This window comes from Leopardus geoffroyi, chromosome B1 (genome assembly GCF_018350155.1).
Source record: "Leopardus geoffroyi isolate Oge1 chromosome B1, O.geoffroyi_Oge1_pat1.0, whole genome shotgun sequence".
Lineage (NCBI taxonomy): Eukaryota > Metazoa > Chordata > Mammalia > Carnivora > Felidae > Leopardus > Leopardus geoffroyi.
Window position 1 is genome coordinate 14455612 of NC_059327.1, and position 25770 is coordinate 14481381.

General features: G+C 44.0%; 1 protein-coding gene and 1 long non-coding RNA gene across 5 annotated transcripts in view; both read left to right on the forward strand.

Moving 5' to 3' along the window:
- LOC123585020 overlaps nt 1–3172 on the forward strand; it is a 29095-nt gene extending 25923 nt beyond the window's left edge. The window contains exon 3 of the long non-coding RNA XR_006705850.1: nt 1961–3172. This is a non-coding gene — a long non-coding RNA (uncharacterized LOC123585020). The remainder of the gene's footprint in view (nt 1–1960) is intronic.
- A 15287-nt stretch (nt 3173–18459) lies between these two features.
- The window catches only part of STOX2 (storkhead box 2), a 229422-nt gene continuing 222111 nt past the window's right edge, over nt 18460–25770 (forward strand). For 3 of the 4 annotated variants that reach the window (XM_045452814.1, XM_045452830.1, XM_045452839.1), the window contains exon 1: nt 18460–19353. In XM_045452814.1, the coding sequence (XP_045308770.1) occupies nt 19002–19353 (352 nt within the window). In that variant the 5' untranslated portion in view covers nt 18460–19001. The remainder of the gene's footprint in view (nt 19354–25770) is intronic. The other variant, XM_045452819.1, reaches the window with a different exon arrangement.

Below are 25770 nucleotides of genomic sequence, written 5' to 3' on the forward strand. Positions count from 1 at the left end.
GACCATGGGATGAATTAGACATCCTGCACCTCCACATGTCACAGAAACATCTGGATGATTCTCAGGGCCCCACAAGGAGCCCAGGATTCAGGGAGAGAACCCTAAAACTCAAAGGAGCAAGTGTATTGGAAGGGAACTATCTCTGTGATCACGAGTATAGACCAAATACTAAGGGCCAGGCAATGCATGTCTAAGCAGATGCCGGTGTGGACAGATGACAGCAAGGGACTGGTTCACTCTTCTCCACTTCTGGACACCTTGGCATGACATATGACCCCCACTCCCCCCCACCCCAAAATGTAGAGACAACCTCGGGTAAAGAATGAGATTTTGTTTCTACCACTCTGATGTAATGGTGTTGGTGTAATGGTGGCCTGAAAGATAAAATACTATGAGTTGAAGAAAAATAGAGCTGTATTTCTTACAGATCTGGGGGTGCAAGAAAAAATATACTGAGATATAGACTAGCTACAAATGTATAGAACATATTATTCTTGCTTCTCTCATTAGACATATGCTCTGAGAATGGAGGTTGTATCTGCTTTACATTAAGTGTTTGCACACTTGTGCTTGTGGAACGTGTGTGTGTGTGTGTGTGATGGTTAGGGTGGCTGTGATGTATGAAGAAGAACCATCCTGATTCCAGACAACTCAACCAATATTTCCACCATTCAATTTGATTGATTTATGCCTTTTTTTTAATCTTATTTTGGAATCACAAAGTCTCTCATGAGTGTTGGGAAGTAAGCATTTTCACTGAGGAAGAAAATGAACATTAGAGAGCAAACGAGTAAGAAAAAGCAGAAATTGGAGAAGGTAGAAAAGTACTAATGAGAATGAAGGAAATTGTGAGAATTTCTACCCGTCGGGGAACCAGAAGAAAGCAAGAGGTCGGGTCAAGTTCACTGGGCCATCAGACAGCAGTCCAGGGGGGCCTCCAACTAGGCACAGGATGGCAGTCTAAGGTTCTCAGATTTAAATCCATTTCATAAATGGGCTTTCAAATCCAATTAAACGGGGCCAGAATTATAATAGCTTCAAGTTAAGCTGTTAGCTGAAATCTGAGGCCTGGAAGTTGACTCATTCCTGTGCTTTTGATCAGAGCACGAATAGATGGTTAGACACAGCAAAAGCAATAGTAAAGCAATTTTATATCTTTAGAATGTTGCCGTTTACAACACGCCAACCTGTGCTGTTCATTGTCTCGGGTGAGGAGTTTTGGAAGGGCGCTGTGCAAAATTCATGTCCCGGGCTTGAAATAAGGGCTTAGATGAATAAGGTGCCTTGTGTTGGAAAGGTGCGTGGGTAATGTAAGCACCATGAGAACGCACATCATGGGCTTGATCTTAAAAGGTCACTGGGGAAAAGAGGCTGGTTAAGAGTTTCCTTCACTGGGAGAGGCGAGGTACTTGAAAAGATACATATTCGAATGGGAAGCACGTTACAAAAAAGAGGAACCCTTGTGTGCATGTGCATTTAGTCACCGAAGCAACACCTACTCATTTTTAAATATATAAACAATTACACAGCAGGGTAAAATAAAATGTTAAACAGTTTATCAATTCCTCCTAATTGCACTCACCAATGGTAGCTCCTTTTTTATCGCTTGGATTGTGGCAGGAAACAGATGGCACTCTCAAAACCGGTCATTGAAGACAGTCTTATGAGGGGAATATTAACAAAGGAGCGGGGAGGGTTAAGGGACTCTAACAAGGGGAGTGGGGCGTCCTGGGGCTAGCTGCCACAGGGACTCTGCTACTCTCTCCGAGGCCTGAGGAGCAACATAAGGGATCGGATGCTGGCCCAGCCAGACCGGCCATCGTAGACAAGGGCCCTGGAGAAGCACTCGGGTAGAGGACCACACTATGCTACTGTCACCCCGGCTGTCTGACCAGGAAGAGCTGGGGCGAAAAATACCCCATTGTCTCCCTCCCATGTCTTCACCAATTTCTGTTCCTAGGCCAGACACCCAGAAGTAAGAGGGAAGAGAGCCTGGCGGTGGAGTATATGGCGGTCCATGTCTCGGCGGAGAGCAGGAGAGAGGGAGGTGGAGAAGGAGTCTGGAGGGGAAATGGAGAAAACCAACGGGTAGCTTGCCCACGTCCCCATCCCTAAAAGTCTCTCCACAGCCCACGCTCCTGCAGATTTCCCCGGGCTTCCCCTTAGGGCAGAGGCAGCCTCTGTGGAGGATGACCCCTTAGAGAGGAGGGCTGGCAGGGGAGGGGCAGAGCCTGGGGACCTGAGCCTCCCACACAGTTAGGGTCTCCAGCCTCGAAAGGGCAGATCTGAGCAACAGACATGGCCTGCGGTGCTGTTTTAATATTTAGAGTCTGACTCATCAAATCCAGGTGGTAATCACTTAGATCCTTGGGCCACCAAGCAAGGATCTATGAAAGAGCACTTTGCTCTTAATTAAGGCATGACAGAACACTGAAGCATTTTCCCTTTCCGCGAATACAATGCTTGGGCTGGTCTGACCACATTCACCAGCACAGCATTGCTTTTGTTCAGGTGCCATGCCTTCCCCAGCTCGCACTCTGTTGTTCTTTTAGATATTGGGCAATTCTGCATAGATGCTGAATTATATCGAAATGATGACTGAGTACGCTATTTTTACTTTCGACATGTTGTTTCTTTAATTTACCCGTGGCGTTGATTAGGACAGACTTAAAGGGGATAATGATGTATAAAATGGACCATAAATTGAGTGCTAGGAGTTAGGAGCTGTGGCTTAGAGGAAAATTTATCTGTGAGTTTCATTGAATTGTCAATTGAAGACTAGGCTAGGAGAGGATTCAGTGATAGGAAACTTCTGGAGGAAATGGAGAACTCAAGGGTAACATGTTCTCAGCTTGGAGTGTGTACTTTCTCGAGACCGTGTGGTGACTAGCAGAACTGTGGAGTGAAAGAGAACCCTAAGTACTTTAAAGTGGTAGGGTCTAACGTAGCCTCCATTAGCGTGACTAGAACTTTCTAAATCCCTGTGCATTTTCCCCACCCTCTTTAGCATGGTCCTCAAGCTAGTCACCCACTTTGTGGGGCTTGGTTCCTAGTGTGAACACAGCCCTGTGTGCCTGGTCTCACTCGTGACCATGACAGGCTGTCCCTCACGTAAATGGAGACCCACTTACTGCACGTTTACATAGTCTACAGTTTTGTGTCAAGCTAACAAACTATTCAAATATGTTCTGAGAAATTGGGGCACCTGGGTGGCTCAGTCATTTGAGCATCCAAGTCTTGATTTCGGCTCAGGTCATGATCCGTGGGTTGTGGGATCGAGCCTTGCGTCAGGCTCCATGATGACAGAGTAGAGCCTGCTTAAAAGTCTCTCTCTGCCCCTCTCCCCTGCCTGTGCACATTCTCTCTCTTTCTCTAAAATAAAATTTAAAAACTATGTTCTGAGAATGTACTTCATTTGCCTAATTGATTATTTTTACTTTATTTTTAATTTTAACTGCTTTATTGAGATATAATTTACATAGCATGACATTCACCTCTATCAAGAGTTTTAGCATACTTAGGGATGTACATTTACTACCACAATCTGAATTGAGAACATTTCCATCACCCCTAAAGAGAAACCTACTGCCCATTAGCAATCACTCCCCATTTCTACCCCAGCCCTAGGGAACCACTAATCTACTTTTTTTCTCTACAAAGTTATCTTTTTTGGAGATTTCATGCAAATAAAAACATACAGCCTGTGGTATTTTGTGTCTGGCTTGCTTCACTGAGAATTGTGGTTTTGAGGTTCTCCCACTTTTTAGCATGTATTAGTACATCATTCCTTTTTATTGCCAAATCCATTCCATTGTATGGATATATGACATTTTGTTTTCCGTTTAGCTGTTCTTGGACACTTGGGTTGTTTCCACTCTTTGGCTATTATGAATAATGCTGGTATGACCGTTGTGTACAAGTGTTTGTGTAGATATATGTTTTCATTTCATTTCTTTCGGGTAGATAGTGAGAAGTAGAATTGCTAGTCACACGTAAGTCTGTATTTCATCTTTTGAAACACTGCTAAACTGTTTTCCAAAGTGGCTACACCATTCCATTCGACATTCCCCTCAGCACTATGTCAGGGCTCTAATTCATCCACATCCTGGACAACACTTGTTCCTCCCTGTCTTTTTCATCATAACCACCGAGTAGGTAAGAAATGGTATCTCACTGTGGTTTTGTCATGTTGACAGTGTGCATTTTCCTAATGACGAATCACGTTGAGCATCTTTACTTTCTTAATAAATTGTTTTAATGTTTATTTATTTTTGAGGGAGAACAGGACAGAGTACCAGTGAGGGGGTGGGCAGAGAAAGAGGGAGAATCCAAAGCAGACTCGAGGCTCTGAGCTGTCAGCACAGAGCCTGACGTGGGGCTCGAACTCACGGACTGGGAGATCATGACCTGAGCCGAAGTTGGACGCTTAACTAACTGAGTGAGCCAGGTGCCCCACACCTTTTCTTTTAAAAAAAACAAAACAAAACAAACTTTATTTATTTTGAGAGGGAGAGAGAGAGAGAAAGAGCGGGAAAGAGAGCGAGAGTGGGGGAGGTGCAGAGAGAGAGGAAGAGAGAGAATCTCCACACTGACAGTGTGGAGCCCCATGTGGGGCTCTATCTCACTAAACTGTGAGATCATGACCTGAACCAAAATCAAGAGTCAGATGCTTAGCTCACTGAGCCACAGGTGTCCCCGAGCATCTTTTCATGTGTCCGTTGGTCATTTTTACATCTTCTTTGGGAAAATATCGATTGAAATCATTTGCCTTTTTAAAAAATTGAGGTATAATTGACATGCAACATTATATTAGTTTCAGATGTACTATATACACCCTTTTTTAACTGAAATTTTTATTGAGGTAACTGTAGATTCATGGGCCTATGTAAGAAAAAATTCAGAGACTCTGTACACTTGCCCAGTTTCTCCCACTGGTAACATATCGTAGAATATCACGACCAGGATATTGACATCGATATAATCTACCAATCTTACTCAGATTTCGCATTTTGTTTGTACTCGTGTGTGTGCATGCGCGTGCACGTGTGCTTGGTTCTATGCATTTTTGTCATCGGTGAAGGTTTGAGTGCCATCAAAATCAGAACATGATGTCTCGTGTGGTTCTTTATAACCATATCCACCTACCTACCCCCGCCGTTCCTAACCTCTGGCAACTGCTAACCTGCTCTCCATTTGTACAATTTGTTATTTCAAGAATGTCACATCATGGAATCCTAGAGTATGTGACCTTTGGAGATTGGCCTTTTTTTTCACTTCGCGTAATTCTCTGGAAATTCATCCAAGCTGCTGCGTGGATCAGCGGTTCCTGTTGAAGGACATCGAGCTGTTGTGTTTTTCAGTATTGTGAAGAAAGCCTCTGCAAGCGTTTATGTACAAATGTTCGTGTGACTTGAGTTTTCATTGCTCTGACATAAAAGCCCAAGAGTGCCGTTGCCGGGCTGTGTGGTAACCGCGTTTACATTTATAAGAAACCGCCACACCGTTTCCCAGGGTGCCTGTACCATTTTGTGTTTCCACCAGCAATATATGAGTGATAACAATTTCTCTGCATCCTCATCAGCATTGATGTTGTCCCCCTTTTAAATTTTCGCCATTCCGATGGGTGTGTAATGGTAGCTTATTGTGGTTTTAATTTGCATTTTCCTGATGGTTAATGATGTTAAACATCTTTTCATGTGCTTCCTTGATACCTGTATGTCCTCTCCGGTGAAATATCTCTTTATGTCTTTTGCTGATTTTCTAATTGAGCTGCTTATCTTTTTGCCATCGAAATTTGAAGGTTATTTATGTACTCTGAATACACATTCCTTATCAGATGCATGATTTGCAAATATTTTCTCCCAGTGTATGGGTTGCTTTTTATTTTTGTGATAGTATCTTTTGATGTACACAAGCTTTTAATTTTCATTAAGTCCAATTTCTCATTTAAAAAAAAATTGCATGTGTTTCTGGTGTCGTAGGTAAGAAGTCATGGCCTAACCCAAGATCATGAAGATTCATTCCCATTCCTTGTAGGATGTTTATAGTTTTAGCTGTTACATTTCAGTCTGTGATAATTTAAAAAAAAATTTTTTTTAATATTTATTTTTGAGACAGAGAGAGACAGAGCATGAACGGGGGAGGGTCAGAGAGACAGAGAGACACAGAATCTGAAGCAGGCTCCAGGCTCTGAGCTGTCAGCACAGAGCCTGACACGGAGCTCGAACTCACGGACCGTGAGATCATGACCTGAGCCAAAGTCGGACGCTTAACCGACCGAGCCACCCAGGCACCCCAGCCTGTGATAATTTTTGAGTAAAGTTTTTTTATATGATGTGAAGTGTTTTTGTTTGTGAGTATTCAGTTGTCCCAGCACTATTTGTTGGAAAGGATATTTCTTTCTTTTCATTTTTCATTTTTTTTTATTTGAGAGAGAGAGAGAGAGAGAGAGAGAGAGAATGAGATTATCTTTTTTTTTTTTAATTTTTTTTTAACGTTTATTTTTGAGACAGAGAAAGACAGAGCATGAACGGGGGAGGGTCAGAGAGAGGGAGACACAGAATCTGAAACAGGCTCCAGGCTCTGAGCTGTCCGCACAGAGCCCGACGAACTCACAGACTGTGAGATCATGACCCGAGCCGAAGTCGGCCGTTTAACCGACCGAGCCACCCAGGAGCCCCGAGAATGAGATTATCTTAAGCAGGCTCCATGCCCAATGTGGAGTTTCACATGGGGTTCAGTCCCACAGCCGTGGGATGATGACCTGAGCCAAAATCAAGAGTCAGACACTCAACCAGCTGAGCCACCCAGGTGCCCCAAGGATAGTTCTTTCTTATTGCTTTTTTTTTTTTTTTTTGGCATGCTTACTGAAAACCAGTTAACCATAAATGTAAGGCATTTATTTCTGGGCTCTCAATTCTTTTCATTGATCTACATGCCTGTCCATATGCTAGTACCATACTGTCTTGATTACTATAGTATATCTCTTTATTTTGATAAATACACAGTTATGATCTCCTGTAGAACCTTTTGATCCCTTGGCATTATACCTGAGGACATTCAGAGACAGGCCCTTGCTCCCAGCCTTCCCTTCCCCCTTCTCTTCACACTCCCATCTCTGTCTCATAGTGCTAGAAGTCTCCTGTGCACATGTTCAGATGCCCCAACCCTCACACGTGGTACTAGGTTCTGTTTCTGTGCTGCCTGTCCGTTGTGGAACAGCATCAGCTCCTAGAGGCCTCTCTCTCATTCTTGCACATGGGCTTGCTTATCTCAGAGCTCACCATGATGCACTGAAGTCTCCCTGACCTTCCTTTCTGCTATATCTTTCTCCTGCCTTTCTCTTCACCTTTGGCTGTAAGGAAACTCTGCTTGTAAGGGCTCATATGATTGTGCATGGTTCACTCAGATAAACTAGGGTAATCTTCCTATTTTCAGGTCAGCTGATTAGCAATCTTAATTACATCCTCAAAGCCCCTTTTGCTATGTAATGTAACATATTCATGGCTTCTGGTAATTAGGACGTGGACATCTTTGGAAGGCCATTATTCAGTCTATCGCATGGGGGTTAGAATTATTAAGTTATTGCTATGGTTTTGATGGTCTGAAAATATTTTTAGTTCACCTTCACTTTGTAAGAGTGTTGTCACTGACTATAAAATTGTAGGTCAACAGTTATTTTCCTTCTGTATTTAAAGAGGAATCACTCCATTGTCTTCTAGATTCCATCATTTCTACTGAGAAGTCAGCTGTTAATCTCATTATTACGCTTTTGAAGATAATGTGCTTTCTTTTCCTTTGGCTTCTTTTAGGGTATTGTTTTTGTCTTTGGTTTCCAGCAGTTTTATTTTGATATGCCTGTGTGTGATTTTCTTTGTGTTTATTTTGCTTTAGCTTCTGAAGTCTGTGAGATGATGTTACACATTAGTTTTGGAAAATTCTTTGTTATCTCTTCAAATATTTCTTCCGTCCCATTCTTACTTTCTAATCGAATTCAAATTATACACATAATTAAACTTTTCCACTATATCCTGCATATTTCCATGCTCCTCATTCTTGTTTTCCTTTGTGCTTTAAAACATATGTTTCCTGTGGGCCTATTTTTCAGTTCGCCAATTCTTTCTTGTACTATATATTGTTCATAGAGCCATGTATTCAGTTTTAATTTTGGTGATTGTACTTTCCATTTTAGAGTTTCATTGATGTTTTTAAAAAAGATTTCTGTTCTGGGGTAAAATCCTCTAATGGTTTATTTTTCTCCATCTTTTCCTCTATTTTCTTGAACATATTAGTTATTTTAAAAATTCTTGTCTACTGTGGGTCTGTTTCTAGTACATATATTTCTTCCATAACTACTCAGTAGAGTTGTTTTCCTTGGCATGCCTTGTAATTTTTAAATAAATAGAGTGTGTGTGTGTGTGCACGTGTGTATGTGTGTGTGTGTGTTTCAAATATCATCTTCTTCCAGAGAGAGTTCACCTTTTTCCTTGCTAAGTAGATAGACTGGGGGCTGATCACATTAGTTCAATAAGGGACTAAAGTGGACCGTACTGGGTTGCAGTTTGGGCACAGCTCAGTTTACATTTGGTTCACCCTCTTCACATCCTGATGTCTCCTAAGGCTTTCAGCTGACAGCTTGTTGTGTGTGCTGGGACTCCTCCCCCTGGCAGATCAGGAACTCCAGTCTTTGTCTCATCATTACAATGAGGTTGCCAAAAGCTTTACTTTACTTTTCTGAGGGTTTCAGCCCAGCTTTTCTTTGTCCCATCCTTTGCAGCTATCTTGAAGAGAAAACTTCCTCATTTGAGGCCTTTCAATTATGTCACTGAAGCTGCATAAAACTGCCATAAGTCTGTTGGCTTCTCCATCAACCAGAAGCAGCTCTTTCATCAGGCAAAGACTGGGTTTTTGGCTTATTGCTTGCACCCAGGGATTGAATTAACCAGTTTCCTTTGGGGAAAGTGGCTGCAAAAAGATCAGCTCCCTGCTTTACGGGTTTCCCCTCCGAAATGTTATTACTTTCTTTCCTTCTTGCTTCAGCAACTATGTGATGCATTTAAGCAATGTTTGTATTAAAATTTTTTTTTAAATTTTTTTAATGTTTATTTTTGAGAGAGAGAGGAGCAGAGAGAGAGGGAGACACAGAATCTGGAGCAGGCTCCATTCTCTGCACTATCAGCACAGAACCTGACGTGGGGCTCAAACTCACAAACTGTGAGATCATGACCTGAGCCAAAGTCAGACGCTTGACCTACTGAGCCACCCAGTTGCCCCTAAATTTTTTTTTAATGTTTATTTATTTTTGAGAGAGGGGGAGAGAGACAGAGAGAGAGAGACAGACAGACAGACAGAGCATGAATGGGGGAGGGTCAGAGAGAGAGAGGGAGACACAGAATCTGAAGCAGGCTCCAGGCCATGAGCTGTCAGCACAGAGCCCAATGTGGCACTCGAACTCACAAACCGTGAGGTCATGATCTGAGCTAAAGTCAGACGCTTAACCTACTGAGCCACCCAGTTGCCCCTAAAATTTTTTTTTAATGTTTATTTATTTTTGAGAGTGGAGAGAGAGAGAGAGAGAGACAGAGAGAGAGAGAGAGAGAGCATGAACAGGGGAGGGTCAGAGAGAGAGAGGGAGACACAGAATCTGAAGCAGGCTCCAGGCCATGAGCTGTCAGCACAGAGCCCAACGTGGCGCTCGAACTCACAAACCATGAGGTCATGATCTGAGCTAAAGTCAGATGCGTAACTGACTGAGCCACCCAGGTGCCCCCAGTGTTTGTATTTTATATAGCTTTTCTAGGTTCCTGGAAAAATCACTGGTCTAAGTAAGCAACTCCATCCTACTTAGAAGCATAATGTCAGTGCTAGAGGTGGTATTTTTGATACACATCACTTTAAATGCTTGCACTAAGGTTTAGGATAGGTAGTGTGCTCCATTGCCAGAAATGGAAGGTCTAAAATGCACTTTTTCCTTTTTAATCAATATGTTTTCTATTAAAATATGTCTTTGTTGCATGTATATATTTAATTCTTTTTAAAAAAATGTTTATTTATTTTGAAAGAGAGATGTGTGCGTGCATGAGCGAGGAAGGGGCAGAGAGAGAATCCCAAACAGCCTCCACACTGTCAGCACAGAGCCCGCCGTGCGGCTCAATCTCATGAACCTTGAGGTCATGATCTGAGCTGAAATCAAGAGTCAGACACTTAACTGAGCCACCCAGGTGCCCCTGTATGTATTTAATTATGATGTGAAATATAATATTTAGACATGAAATGTTTATGTAGTTGCTTTTCCAAATTATATTTATACCTTTTAAAATATTTAAGTAGGATAAATAGGACGAATTGAAAGTGGTGAGCTGAAAAGACACCAGGGTTTGCACCAACTGCCGCAGGTGGTAGACAGTTCTCGTTGATGTGCCACTTACCTTGTGCTTCTAAATTATCAAAACAACCCCCATTAAGAGTATAAAGGAAATGGGAACAAATTGCAAATAAAACTACTATTTTTTGCAAGAGAAGGTATTTATAGTTTTTCATCTGCAATACATGGGTTAAATATTTAGAAGTTAATAACTTTATCTTGAATCATTAAGAATAACCAACTACATTAAATATCTTTTCTAAACCCTTTGGTTAGTCACATTTCTAAAGTAAGTATGTGTAAAAACAGCCTAAGAACCTAATTCCATTTATAATTGAATGCCCAAGATACGTGTTTTGAAGTTCCACTTTTTGACAATTACAACATGAATTACATCATTAAGCTTTTTCTTGTGAGTGCCTGTGTTGCTGCCTTTTAAAACGTTTTGATATCTGCATGTTTCAGATAGCAGTTATCTGATTAACTATAGCATTTTCCTAAAACCGTCTATTTTTAGTTGGCCCTTCTCTTGCCTTTGGAGATCTGCCATCTGCAGTGATCTCAGAGGAGGGAGGGAGGGCCTGTTTATGGGAGAGGACGTACTTTGGGTGACATGGCAGGGTCCTGGCAGGTTATAATTTCCACTGTTGGAGATCTCAAACACTGAGCACTTCCTTATTTGGAGGAGACATAGTCAAGGGTAGAACTTGGCAATTACATTAAAAAAAAATCAACAGATAAGGAACTTACCGCATTCTAGTGAGTAGGAGAAAATATACAAAAATTGTGTTTGCTTTATCATGTTGCTTTATTATTAGTATTAGCTTTTGTCATTTAATGAAATATCAACAAAGTGTTCTATATGTTCATTTATATACTTATAAAATTAATGACACTATAATATGTATTATAGTAGTACTTTGCCAAGTTTTTTTTTTCTCCCACACAACAGCTTTTGTGGGAAATGCCATTTACATGAGGGTGACAACCCCATGGGAAAGCTAGTGAAATGCACAAATTCTGGCAAAGTACTTGTAACTCCACTCTTTTCTTTCCCTATGTAAGGAAGCCTAGTTATTTGCAAAGGGATGAGAGTAAACTTATTGTTGGAGGAACTTTGAATCTACCCTAACTTAAAAACAAATAGAAAGGAGTCAATCCCAAACAGATACTCTGTTGTTAATAACCATTTTCTAGGACACATTTCCCAGTGATAGAAACTCACTAGGAGACCATATCCCTTAGTTTGGAAAGAGTGTGCGTAAATACATCAACATCATACAATAAATACTTCCCTTCCAGGTGTTAGCTCAGTTTTTTCTTTTTCTTTTTTTTTTTTTTCAACGTTTATTTGTTTTTGGGACAGAGAGAGACAAAGCATGAACGGGGGAGGGGCAGAGAGAGAGGGAGACACAGAATCGGAAACAGGCTCCAGGCTATGAGCCATCAGCCCAGAGCCCGACGCGGGGCTCGAACTCCCGGACCGCGAGATCGTGACCTGGCTGAAGTCGGACGCTTAACCGACTGCGCCACCCAGGCGCCCCAATATTTTCAAGCTTCATACCTAATGTATGAAATCTTATTCTCAATGTCACCCACTTAATGAACTTCCCCTTCATTTTATCTTCCTCCCTCTTTTCTGCTCACATTGATATGTACATGTTTCTACCATTGCACCAGTAAGGCATAATTTCATTTTAGGGAGATTATTTGTTTCCTCTTATAAACTATGAGAACTCCCCCCTCCCCCAAATAAAGACTAGGTCATATTTATCTAGTACTCAGCACACTGCCTAGAATACAATAGTTGCTTGCTATATGATTGTTAATGAACAGGAACAAGATTTAGTAACTCTCAATCACTCAGAGTTAAAGCCTGAGGCATGCATGGTAATGATATGGACATCTAGTATTATAAAACACTTCATGAAAAAAGGAAACACACTAATTTTGTGTGGCTGATGGAATTTTTGTTCAAATAAAAATGATTTTAGCATGAAATTTAGGGAATATTGAATTGGGTTTACAATAATAGGCAGGAAGATCGTAAAATACTTTAATGGGGGAAAATATATTACTCTAGACTGGTTTCTACTTTTTTTTTTAATGTTTATTTATTTTTGAGACAGAGAGAGACAGAGCATGAACAGGGGAGGGTCAGAGAGAGAGGGAGACACAGAATCTGAAGCAGGCTCCAGGCTCTGAGCTGTCAGCACAGAGCCCGACGCGGGGCTCGAACTCATAGACTGTGAGATCATGACCTGAGCCGAAGTCAGACGCTCAACTGACTGAGCCACCCAGGCGCCCCTAGACTGGTTTCTACTCTTAATTGCTGCCCTGCACAGCTATAGGAATTGAACATGAATTAATAATTAATAGAAACATAAGACAGAGAAAAATATATTTTGTACACTGCTCTTTGAAAATTGGTTTTGATTAGGATGGGCTTCTGCCACTGTAATTGAGATGCCATGGCTGATGTCATATGAAAGCCACAGTATAGAGGGGTCATGGCTGGGTGATTGTCAACAAAGGCATTATTCGGAAGCATCTCAAGAACCATCTAGATGGACCATCTTAACTTTTAGGTCATATGAGTCTCTCAGTTATGGTGGCAATAATAAATTTTGTCCTAGAACAGATTAATTCTTTGGGGGAAAACTGAGTGAGGAATCAGAGGAGCATCTAGGAGCACTTTGAGTCATTTTGAAAAGGTGTCTCAGGCAATGAAAAAGTATTCCCTATAAGGAAGATCATTATAGGTGTTGAAGTAAGGTATAGGTCAGGTAAGAATCTTTGGTAGGTTGTTGGGAGAAGTGAAGCATCTGTGATACTTTTGCAGTCTTTTCAATCTCAAATTAATTCTAAACCACAAATATAGCCAATATCCTCAAGCAAGTGATTCACACGTGTGGCTACAGTAACAAGATGATCGCTAAACTCTTTGCAGAAGAGTGGAGGGGACCTTATATTATAGTTGTCAAGAGCACAGATGCTGGAACCAGACTGCCTGGATTTGAATCCTGGCTTGATGACTTGGCAACTGAGCCCTTGACTGTGTTGCTTAACATCTCTGTGGATCAGTTTCTTATCTATAAAAATAGAGAAACAACAGTATTTACCCCACCGGGTCATTGTGTGGACTAAATGAATGAATATACATAAAGTGCTTAGCATGGTAAGTGATACATAGGAAGCACCATATAAATGTTAGTTATTTTTGTTATTAATCTAGGATAAGCAGTTACAGACATGTAATTCAGGGCATCAATGATCAACGTATGTTCTTCTTTCCAGCTAGTAGGTAAGCATGTAGTCATAAGGGTCAAACAAAATCATTAATACTGCATAAATGGTGTGATACAATTAAGGATGTAGGTTGATTACCCTTGAAAGAACTTTTAGGAAGCTTTTTTTTCTTTTTAAGTTTATTTATTTATTTATTTTTAGCAATCTCAATACCCAATGTGGGGCTTGAACGCATGACTCTGAGATCAAGAGTCACATGCTAGCTAGCCAGGTGCCCCTCGTTTTAAAAAGTTTGTTTGTTTGTTTGTTTGTTGATGAGGCTTTATTAGAACAGGTGACTACTGCATGGTTATAGAAGCTCTGTGGAAATTCTGGACTCCTAGTGCAGCAAGATTTTATTAAGTGTTTTGTGCAGATGCCATGGTTTCTGACACATTCATTAATTGGTGCCTTAAATTATTAGTCTAAATCCAACTACAACACTTGTGACATAAACATAACATAGCAGGACTTCCTTTTTCTTTATACAAGTTGACTTTCCATAGACACCACACTCAGGATGTCATTGAAATATTATTTCCTGCCTGGATTCTTATACATTTGAATTCCATAAGAAGTATGCAAATGCTGCAGGAGCCAACAGTGGCCCAATTATCTATTGCTTTGTAACCAATTACCTCAAAACTTGGTGATGAAAAGTGGCTGCCATTTTATTATGCTCACAATTCTGTGGGTCAGGCATCGGGCAGGGCTCAGTGGGGATGTCCCCCCCCCCCCGCCCCCACCTGCTACACTAAGTTGGAGGCTTTGGTTGGGATAACTTAAATACCCAGAGATGTCTCTATTGGGGTCCCGGTTCTTCTAGATTTGGTGTCTGCTGGGGATAGAATGTCTCCTTTACTCACACGTCTGGTGCCTATGCTGGCAAGAATGGCAGGGGGTTGGTTGGCTCTGCTCTCTCTCTCTCTCTCTCTCCATACTCTCTTCGTGTGGCTAGCTTGAACGTCCTCACAACATGATGACCTCAGGGGAGTTGCACTTGTTACATGGTGCCTGGCTTCCAAGAGGCAGGAGTGAGAACTACGAGGCCAATAACATCTAGGACCAGAAGTGGCACAGCATCAGTTCAGCTCTGTTCTATTGGTCAAAGCAATCACGGCCTGGCCAGAGTCCAGGAGGTAGAGAGAGAGAGAGAGAGAAAGACTCTATCTTGTGATGAGGGAGTGGCCAAGTTATATTCCAGAAATGCACATACACGGGTACTATTGTGCAGCCATCTTTAGGCAACACTATCTGCCACCAACAGAAATTCCAAAGCAAAGGCCCTCAGACTGGAATGCACCTCCCTGAGTGATGATTGTCTGAGCTTCTGTTAATCCCAGGGGACAATCAGCAATTGATAAGCCTGGACAAGAGAACGTTTAGCAAAGCCCACTTTCCGCATAGGAATGGCAGGCAATGAGAAGAAATGCTGACAGAGAATTCATTCCCAGGGCTCTTTCATTCTGCCCCAAATGCCACTCGATCTCGAACTTTAGGATGGAGACAACTGAGGCAAGTGTTCCCCCCGTGTTATTGGAGCTGGGTTTGGGGTTTTTATTTGATTAGTACTCAAAGCATTATTCATTGTTTTTCTTGAGTGTTTTCAAGTAAATTGGTGCAATAATTTCTTCTGAATGAAGTAACACTGTCTCTCTCATGGGTTCTTAGTTCCCTTGGAGGCCGCGGTGAATGCTGAAGAAGCACGGGTTCTGGAGTCATATAGATCTGGTTCGAATTTTGGGTTCATCAGCTATCAGTTGTTTGACTTTGGGCAAATGACTTCACATCTGTGAACTTTTCTCATTGGAAACACTGAAATCATCATTGTTCCTCCTTATTGAATTTTGTAAGAACGAGGCATTTGATCAATGTTGAACACCTTTCCTTGGAAAATAACCAGGAAATCTTCACACTGTTTGGGTCAATACAAAGGTCCTGAATACTGAATCTAGGGAAGGAAACAGTTGCTTGCCTAGCACAGCTGCACCTTCCTTTGTGATGACATACACAAGTGCCCCTTTGCAGGGGATAGAAGGCACAGCACCACATTTCTGGAGACATGACAGATGTGATCATGGCACTCTTGGCAAGGCGGGCTCCTTCTCAGCTTTTGGGCCAGAGTAATCCCTGCCTCTGCCGAGAGGCCTCCCCTACCTGTCCTGTCTGGTGTAGTGCTCCCTGTTTCTATCACTACACCTGTGTGACACTTTCAAGACTTAATCTCATGCTGTAATTATACTTGTGGTTGTTACTTGGGTATTGCTTCCCCTATCTCAGTTTTTTTCCCCTCGATTGGTTTTTAGTTCATCTTCAGAACAGCATTTGCAGGAATGTTCACTTCATCTCTGTCTTAGCTCCCTGCTGCTGAAGCAGCTAGGGATTGGGGGCCACAAGAAGAAGAGACTGGGGCTTGGGAGGGGGGCAAAGAGAGAGGAAGAGTGAGGAAGAAAAGAAAGCTGTATTCATGGATTGATTTTGGCAGAGTGTCCTGGAGCAAAAACAATTGAGTTCATGAATAACTGGGAATTGAGGATTATTGAAAATGAAAATATGTTTGATTACTTATCTAAAACCTATTATTGCCATTATAACTATCTTCTGAAAAAAATCACAATAATATCACCACATATAAAAAAGTTACTAGCACATTGCCTGGCATTTTGTGAATAATCATAAATGGCAATAATGACCTTAATGAGGTTGATACTCAGGTGATAGTGGTAAGAATTGATTAGGTAGCTCCTCATATTAATTCCACTGAGTTCTGATGGTATATACTCTCACATGGCCTTACCTGTTCAGAGGATCAATACTATCTGTGAGTGAGTGTGTGTGTGTGTGTGTGTGTGTGTGTGTGTGTGTGTGTGTGTATGTAAAGAGCTTGCTAGCTGTATGTGAGAGAGAGCATTTATATTAGAAGTTGCTCTTTTAATTTGTCCCATTATTACAAACATTGTAAACATGGAACTTTTCATTGGTTCATTTTAATATGGTAGACAGACTCTAAGATGATCTCAAATGATCCCTACCTGCTGGTCTTCATACCTTTTTGTAATCCTCTGCCTTTGAGTTGGAGTTTGGCTTTAGTGAATCACTTCTAGCAAATAGAATGCAACAGACATGATGGGATGTCACCTCTGAGATCAGATTGGGATTTCAGACTTGGGTGATCTAAAGGAAGCAGCCTTATGTAGATGCTCATACTGGAGTGGGTCTCCAGAGAGTGAGGAACTAAGGCCAGTCCAACCATGCTCAAGGAACTGAACCCTGCCAGCAACTATGTGGGTGAACTTGGCAGTGATCCACACCCAGCTGAGCCTTCAGATGAGACTATAGCCCTGGCTTGACTGTAACTTTATCAGACACCTTGAGCTAGAGGCATTCAGTTGGACTGTGCCTAGATTCCTGACCCACAGAAAGTGTTTCTTTTAGATTTTTAAAAACATGTTTATTTGTTTTGAGAGAGAGAGAGAGAGAGAGAGAGAGAGAACATGCATGTGGGGGAAGGGACAGAGAGGGAGAGAGAGAGTCCCAAGCAGGCTCTGCACTGGCAGCACAGAACTGGATGCGGGCTCAGTCTCACGAACTGTGAGATCACGACCTGAGCCGAAATCAAGAGTCGGCTGCCCAACTGACTGAGCCACCCAGGCGCTCTGTGTTTCTTGTTTTAAGCTACTCAGTTTGGGGGTATTTTGTTATGCCACAATAGATACCTAATACAGATGTCAAATGCCATTTATTCAAGAGGCACCATTGAAGGACTTTTCTGGAAAATGTTACCTGCCGGTGGCTGATCAGTTTAATGGAACACATGTAAAAGCATAGGACACAGATTGTCTAGGTGTCGATTGCAGTTCTACCACTTCATGACTGGGGAACCCTAGACAAATGACTTACGTTCTTTTTGCCTTAGTTTCCTCATCTATGAAATGGGGACGGTCATATCTAACTCAAAGGGCTGTTGTAAGGATTGAAGACCTTTGCATACTCTAAGCACTGAATTAATTTTACTCTATTATTATTACCAAGGGGGACTGCTGCCCACAGAAGACCATTACCCCTGCCTGGAACTACATGTCGAAAGAGTATGTCCATAGAACTTATCCAGACATCTCAGTGCTGAACTCCTAAGCCTTGCGTTTGGGAAAAGGGGCTTTCTTTTTGCAGATGCAAAAAGTCTTACTTTTTTTGTCTTACTCTTGACTAAAACATGGCCCTAAGAACTTCGAGCCTAGATAAGAGTAGCAGAAGATGGAAAGCCTGTTATTTCAAAGCTTCAAGCAATCTTTCAAGAGTTAGCTATTTGAATATGCTATTCCTTTGTATATTCTAGGAAACATTCTTTATTCTGGGAAAATCATTCACTCAGAGCATTAACTCCTAATGCTTCTTCTGATAGTCATCTGTCTAGAAAAATGACAATATAATTTTTTCTCAATGAAAAATAAGCAAAACACAGTTTTACACAAAAACAACCTTAATGAAAGTTTTCTTTTTCTTTTTTTAAGCATAATTGTTATCTTTTCTAGTAATATCTGTATCCTCTTCGTAGACAGATTTTTGTGTCGATAACACCGGGAATTACTGGGTTTCTTCTGTAGCAGGCCCACAGTACTTGATGGAGATATGACAGGAGAGTTCCAGAAGAGTTTTGGAGGAGGGACTGATGACACGTTTTCGTGGTTGACTAACTTTTTAAAAAAGCCACTTCCAAGGGCCCATCAACCAGTCAGCTAATCCACTTGTTACGGGGGGGGGGGGGGGGGGGGAAGGGGTGGAGCGTGGGGAGGAGCGACACAGCTCGGGAATCCTTGCCTTCCAAGTGTAGTCTTGTGTGCCGTCCCCCCTCTGAGCCCGGCCACCTAAACGCACCCCGCCCCCCCTCCCCCCCGGCCTTCCGGGCCACCTCTAAGACCTTCCACCCCAGACTCCTGGAGATTTCTCTGGGCCGAGTCCAGCCAAGAGCGCTCCCGGGACTCGGCGAGATCTGCCCTCCTCCTCCCGCGTCTCCGCCCCCTGCCGGGGCCGCCGGGCGCCGAGGGAGGCGAGGGTGCAGCAGCTGGAAAATGAGCGGTGCCCGGAGGGTGGCCCGGAGCTGCAGGTAACGCGCGCCAGAGCTCGGGCCGGAGCGGGCTCTGCGCACCCTCTCCTTCCCGGCGCGGAGACCCTGGGGCTGCGCGGGGCGTCCCGGGGCGTCCGGGGCGTCCGGGGCGCGGGGTGGGGGGCAGCACTAACGCTCCCCGCCTGTCGCACAGCGACGTTCCGGCGGCTGTTCCCGGGAGCGGCGGGAGGCGGCGGCGGCGGCGGTGAGCGGGGGCCGCGCGGCGGGCGCCCGCCGCTTCAGAAGATGGAGAAGTTTCTGCAGATCGCGCCTCACTCTCTGGCCATCGTCCTGGGCCCGGCCGAGGGGCCACCGGGGGAGAGGTCCGGGGCCGCCCAGCCTGCGCCCCCGGCCCAGCCCCGCCAGCTCGCCCGGCACCACATCGGCTACGAGATCTTCGCCGACTTCAAAGCCGAGAACATGCAGCACTTCTGGAACAAGAAGGTCACGGCCGCAGTGGCCGAGACCTTCTTCCTGGGCTGGATCGACGAGCAGGTCCTGCTGATCCAGGGCAAGGAGGAGCATCTGGAGGCGCTGCGCGAGGGCTGGACGCGCCGGGCTCTGCGGCCGCCCTCGGGCTTCCACATCCGCTGCCTCGGTGAGTCTGGCGGCCGCCCGCCCCGTCCCGCCCAGAGCCCGCGCCCGGCACCGCGACGGGGACGGCCGGTTCCCCCCGGGCGCCCCGCGCCTCCCTCCGCCTCCGCGCCCCGGCCGTGGGAGGGGCCGGCGGGCCTCCGCGAGCGCGGGATTGGGGAACTTCCTGGCACCTAAAACGGGGATTCGTACCTTTCCCCACACGCCCCCCCGCCGGCCCGCCGGAGCCTCCCTGGCGCGGGCCGCGCGCTCCAGCGGGGCGGTGCCTGGGGCCGGCCAGGTAGGCAGCGGCGCTCGGCGCGGGAGGCTCGGCGGTCGGCGGCCGCTCGCGGATCCGCCTGGCTCACCTTCTCCGCGCTGCCGGGATCGGGCCGGGGACGCGTGCTATCGAGGGAGAGAAGTCGAGAGAGGATTCAGGTAGCATCGGGTAGCCACGGGCTCTACGGCGGGAGGCGGCGGCGGGCGGTTCAGGTGCGCTGTTGTCCCCCCCACCCCCGGCCTCCGTCCCCCGACGTCCTTTCCGCCCGCGACCACTCTGCGCCTCCGCGCGGCTCCTGGCTGCTTTCGCCTCGGGGACCCGTCCCGCAGTTCTGGTGCAGGGTGGGGTCCAAGCGCCGAGGTTTGTGTGCAAGACAGAGCTGTGGATTTCGTTTTAAATATCCTGCCTCCCGTACATCTTTCCGAAGTCATTTTGTGTGTTTGAAGGGAGGAAGGGACACGAGGCAAACGGGAAACTCTGATCCTCAACAAAAGAAGATAGTGGTGCCAGGGAAGAGAGGCCGATAGGTGACATTCGCTGCGCCCTTCCAGTGTTGCTTGACCTGCTGCTTGTTTGTTTGTTTTTAAATTGGTTTTTAAATTGCACTCCTGTATTCTTAACCCAGATTGCATCTCTTTTTAGAATATACTTCTTAGTTTTGTACCTTGGGCCCAGTGGTTAAAAACGTATATAGTAAATAGTAGTGTTTTATGAAACGATTTCAAGAAAGAAAGCATTCTTTCTAGTACCACGGTTTAGAAATTCTTTCATGACATTTTTGGGAGGAGGTCAAAAGTTCAAACGCTAAAAGACTGTAAAGCCGCCCTTTTCGTTACCCAGTTGCTATGCCGCCTTCCTCTGAAGGATAAGCTTATACCCGCTAGTGTGTCTTCCTGTATGCGTGTGGCAAATTTATAGCATTCTTCATTTACTTGTATTTTGTCTGTTTTCGCACTGCAGAAATCTTTACAAAGATTCCTTTGAATCGAGTGGACAAAAAACCAGGAAGGTTTGCATCTTGTGTGTTTTGTAACCTGTGCTAAATTTCAAAAGGTCCTTTAATTTTTTTTTTTTTTTTTTTTTTTTTACTTTAGCGAAAACCTCAATGGACTACCTGTAATTAAGCTGCCTTAGTAAAGGGGCCAAGATTAATGCCTCTGAGACTTGATCTGCTCTTGTATGTAGGACTGCAGCACATCAGGAAGCAGGGATATATGTGGTTATTTTTCATATCCTGTATAGACTATAGCACTTTAATAATTTTCTTTTGAACTTGACTTTATTCTTGTTTTTTACTTTTCATTTTTGAAAATCTCAAACATGCAGAAGTAGCATATTTCAAAAACCTTATCTTGAATTCTCGTGTACCTGTTATCCAGTTTTGAAATTTATCTGCACGTGGCCAATCTTATTTCGTCTCTACCCTTGCCCTCCCCACCCCCATTTTGAAATCCCAGCTATGGTATCAATATCATTTGATTTGTAAATATTTCAGTTCATTTTTTTTTTTTTTTTCATTTCAGCGGAATTTGTAAACTCATTGGAATTGACGATCTGTCATATTAACCAAAGAGAGCTATTTTGGCAATTTGAAAGGTTCCAAACTGCTGTAGTTTGACCGACAGTTGCCCTGGTCTGGCTGGGTAGCTGGAGCTGTCTCAAGCTGACTGGTAACTGGTGGGTGGAGCTGTTGGCTTTGCTCAGCTCAGCCCTTAACTCTGTACCAGGATGGGAAGTAAAGAGACTGCCTCCTGGAACAGAAGCAGCAGGTAAGGGAGCGGAGTGATGCCTGCTGGGATCCAAGCGGTAGCTTTCTTTTGAACTACTTTGGGGGTTCATACTTTCTACTAGAATTCCAATTGTGTTTCAGTAATGATAGTAAAATGCAGAGTAGTTGGAGAGAGTATATCTACTGTGAGAATTCTCTGTGGGAAGCTCAGTGTGTGTGGCAGGCTGCCATGTGCTTTATTGAAGGTGCAAGCAATTCCAGATTTCTTCTGCCTGTAATTCCAAAAGTATGTAAATTTCAGGGGCGAATCGGACAATGAGGAGATGACTGTGGAGTCAACAAGAAGCAAGGAACTAAGGAACTCAAAGGAAGAGTTTTGATTGGGAATACTCAAATCCATTTCTTAGAAATTTCCTACTCTGGGCATGTAGAAAAAAGTTCAGACTTTGGATTTCCAGGACCCTTAAAAGGGATATGTGTGTTCAGGAAACTAGGAACGTTTCAAAATGGTGCTGTATATTTTGAGTAAGTTAAATCCCATACACGTTCATTGAGTGCGTACTAGTTCCAGTCTCCGCGTTTCTCCTGAGATTGTAAAGACTGGTGAGGCATGCGGTCATTTTGGGGGAGACTCCCACAAAACCGGGAGGTGCTTCTTTGAAAGGAGCAAGGAGTGCCTTCTGCCTCGTAAGCTGGTGGAGAGGTTTCCCAGAGATGGGACCCCCCTCCCCACCCCCAGCTAGACCTTGTGCAGATGTGGGCCTCAAGGGGCTTGTTCAGAACAGGACCGCTTTCCCACCCAGGCAAGAGCAAAGTCACCGGGTTGGGGAGCTCATGACACATTTGGAAACTGGCTGGTTTGGGTGGGTGGGGAGAGGGTTGTGTTCCGACAATGCAAAAGGACGCTAGGCCGAGATCTGAAGACTTAGAAGCCACTGGTGACTTTTGAGCAGGGAGGGGGGGACGTGATTTGGTTTTTGGTACAAGGAGAATTCTGGGGCCAGTGGGAATGGGGGAGGGGATTAGACACAGGAGCCCCACTTGAGTCCACGGACACAGTTGTGGGCAAGAGGTGATGGGAGCTGCAACAGAGCGTTCAGTCTGGAAGGCACATCCCATGGCCAACGGGTCGTTTCCTTAAGGAAGGTACCATTTTAGCTGGGCTGTGTCTGGAGGGTCTTCCAGCCCCGGCTCTTACCCTGTAGGACTTGTGTGGAGCCCACACGCTCCTTCTCCTGGGGCTCATGGGGTTTTCCCACCCGCCATGATCCAGCAGTCCACACCACAGGGTCTCCTGACTTCATATCTCAGGGGGCATGGGCGGTTCTCTGTCCCTGCCAGTGGTTCTTCCTATTTCCCCAGTTTATCCTTCCGTATTCAAATGCTTAGCACCAAATACACTTTCTAGACTTTAAATCAGAACTTATATTTTATTTGTTTTTTATTTTTTTAGCATTTATTTATTGAGAGATAGAGACAGAGCATGAGCATGGGAGGGGCAGAGAGAGGGGGAGACACAGAATCTGAAGCAGGCTGCAGGCTCTGAGCTGTCAGCACAGAGCCTGACGCGGGGCTTGGAACTCATGAACCGTGAGATCATGACCTGAGCCAAAGTAGGATGCTTAACTGACTGAGCCACCCAGGCGCCCCAGAACTTATATTTTAATTATAAAATGGTTTAGAACTTAATGGGCATTGAGATTTTTCTATTTCAGTATCTTTATTGGTTTTCCCAAAAGGAGTTACTTTCTTAAAGTGGTTTCTCCCAGGAGTAAAATTTTAAGACATAATTTTTTTTTTTAATGCCTTCTCTTGGGGCAAAATGGGAACCCTCTTACACTGTTGGTGGGAATACAAACTGGTGCAGCTGCTCTGGAAAACTGTGTGCAGGTTCCTCAAAAAATTAAAAATATAATTACCCTATGACCCAGCAATAGCACTACTAGGAATTTATCCAAAGGATACAGGAGTGCTGATGCATACGGGCACTTGTACCCCAATGTTTATAGCAGCACTATCAACAATAGTCCAATTATGGAGAGAGCTCAAATGCCCATGAACCGATGCATGGATAAAGATATGGTTTATATAACCAATGGAATACTACTTGGCAATGACAAAGAATGAAATCCTGCCATTTGCAACAACATGGATGGAACTGGAGGGTATTATGCTAAGTGAAATAAGTCAGTCAGAGAAAGACAGATATCAGATGCTTTCACTCATGTGTGGAATTTGAGAAACTTAACAGAAGACTGTGGGAGAAGGGAAGGGGAAAAAACAGTTTCAGAGAGGGAGGCAAACCCATAAGAGACTCTTAAATACAGAGAACAAACTGAGGGTTGATGGGGGCGGGGAGGAGAAAATGGGTGAAGGGCAGTGAGAACACTTGTTGGGGTGAACACCAGGTGTTGTATGTAAGCGATGAATCATGGGAATTTACTCCTGAAGCCAAGAGCATGCTGTATTCACTGTATGTTAGCCAACTTGACAATAAATTGTATTTAAAAAAAGTGTCTTCTGGGTATCTGGCTGGCTCAATTAATTGGTAGAGCATGTGACTTCTGATCTTGCAGTCGTGAGTTTGAGCCCCACGTTGGGGGTAGAGTTTATTTAAAAACAAAACCAAAGAAACGGAAAAACCCAACCAAAGCAGAAAAATATACTCTCCAAAACAATTTGTATATGCTCCTCCAAAGGTTGATTTATTTAAGTCAACTTCGAATAATATTCCTAGAAGGAGGGTTGGGATTGATTAATGAGTGTTAGGAAGCTTTCTGAGTGAGAGATACTGATTCATTCAATGACCGGAAGCCTGCTGTGTTGTAGGATTTCTGGGAGCCGAAGTGGAGGTTCCATTCTAGTGGGGCAACAGGTATTTCAAAAATTAAACAAAGATATAAGAATTTCAGATTGTTGCAAGTGCTGTAAAAGTTATGCAGGAGATAGGATAAAGGGTGATGAGGAGAAATGAGATAATAATTGACATCTATTGATCATTTATTATTTTCTAAGTACTTTATTTTTATTTATTTTTTTAATGTTTTTATTTATTTTTGAGACAGAGAGAGACAGAGCATGACCAGGGGAGGGGCAGAGAGAGAGGGAGACACAGATTCCGAAGCAGGATCCGGTCTCTGAGCTGTCCGCACAGAGCCCGACGCGGGGTTCGAACTCACGGACTGTGAGATCATGACCTGAGCTGAAGTCAAACGCTTAACCGACTGAGCCACCCAGGCGCCCCAGTACTTTATTTTTATTAACTAATCTTTTTTTTTAATTGAAGTATAGTCGACACGCAATGTTACATTAGTCTCGAGTGTACAACATGGTGATTTGACAAGTCTATACGCTTTGCTATGCGCATCACAAACGTAGCTGTGATCTCTCACCACACAACACTCACCATACCATTGGCCATATTCCCTGTGACGTACTTTTCATCCCCGCGACTTACTCATTCCTCGCCTGCAAGCCTGTGTCTCTCTCTCCCCTCCATCCCTTTTGCTCATCCCCCACCCCCTCCCCTCTGGCAACCATTATTTGTTCTCTGTATTCATGGACCCCCTTCTGCTTTTTGTTTGTTTGTTTGTTTTGTTGTTTAGGTTCCACATGTAAGTGAAATCCTATAGTATTTTGCTTTTTCTGTCTTATTTCACTTAGCATTTTATTAACTAAACTTTAAGATAATTATCCTGTTTAGGTATCATTATTTTACCCATTTTACAAATGAAAGAAGTGAGGGACAGAAAGTCAAGTACTTCTCCAAGGACACCTAGTTCCTAAGCAAAAGAGCTAGGATCTGGGTCCAGACAGTGGGTTTTCTTTAAAAAAAATTATTTTTTAATGTTTATTTACTTTTGAGAGAGAGAGAGAGAGACCGAGTGTGAATGGGGGAGGTGCAGAGAGAGAGGGAGACACAGATTCCAAAGCAGGCTCCAGGCCCTGAGCTGTCAGCGCAAAGCCCGACACGGGGCTCAAACTCACGAGCCGTGAGATCATGAGCTGAGCCAAAGTCAGACACTTAACGGACTGAGCCACCCAGGCGCCCTTGGACAGTGGGTTTTCTTTCCTTTCCTTTCGTTTCCTTCTCTTCCCTCCCCTCCCCTCCCTTCCCTTTGGTCAGGTTTTCGTGACCAAAATTTCCTTCCCAGCCCCCAATACACACACCTCCCAACAATTTAGGGGCCAGCTGGCCCAGTTGCAACTGGTTTGGTTGGCAGTGGCTAAGTTCTTTTCTCTTAAACACAACAGAAGAGAGAAATCACTGCCAGGGTCCAGGATGTTGCATGGGAGCATCATGTTTGAGCTCCCTTTGGACCCAACAGGTGGGTTCGTTACTTTGTGTGCTTAATACTCTTTCCGCAGGGCTTATGCAAAGCAGGGCACATTCTTCACTTTGGGCCCCAAAGCTAGCGCCCCTCCCCACCCGT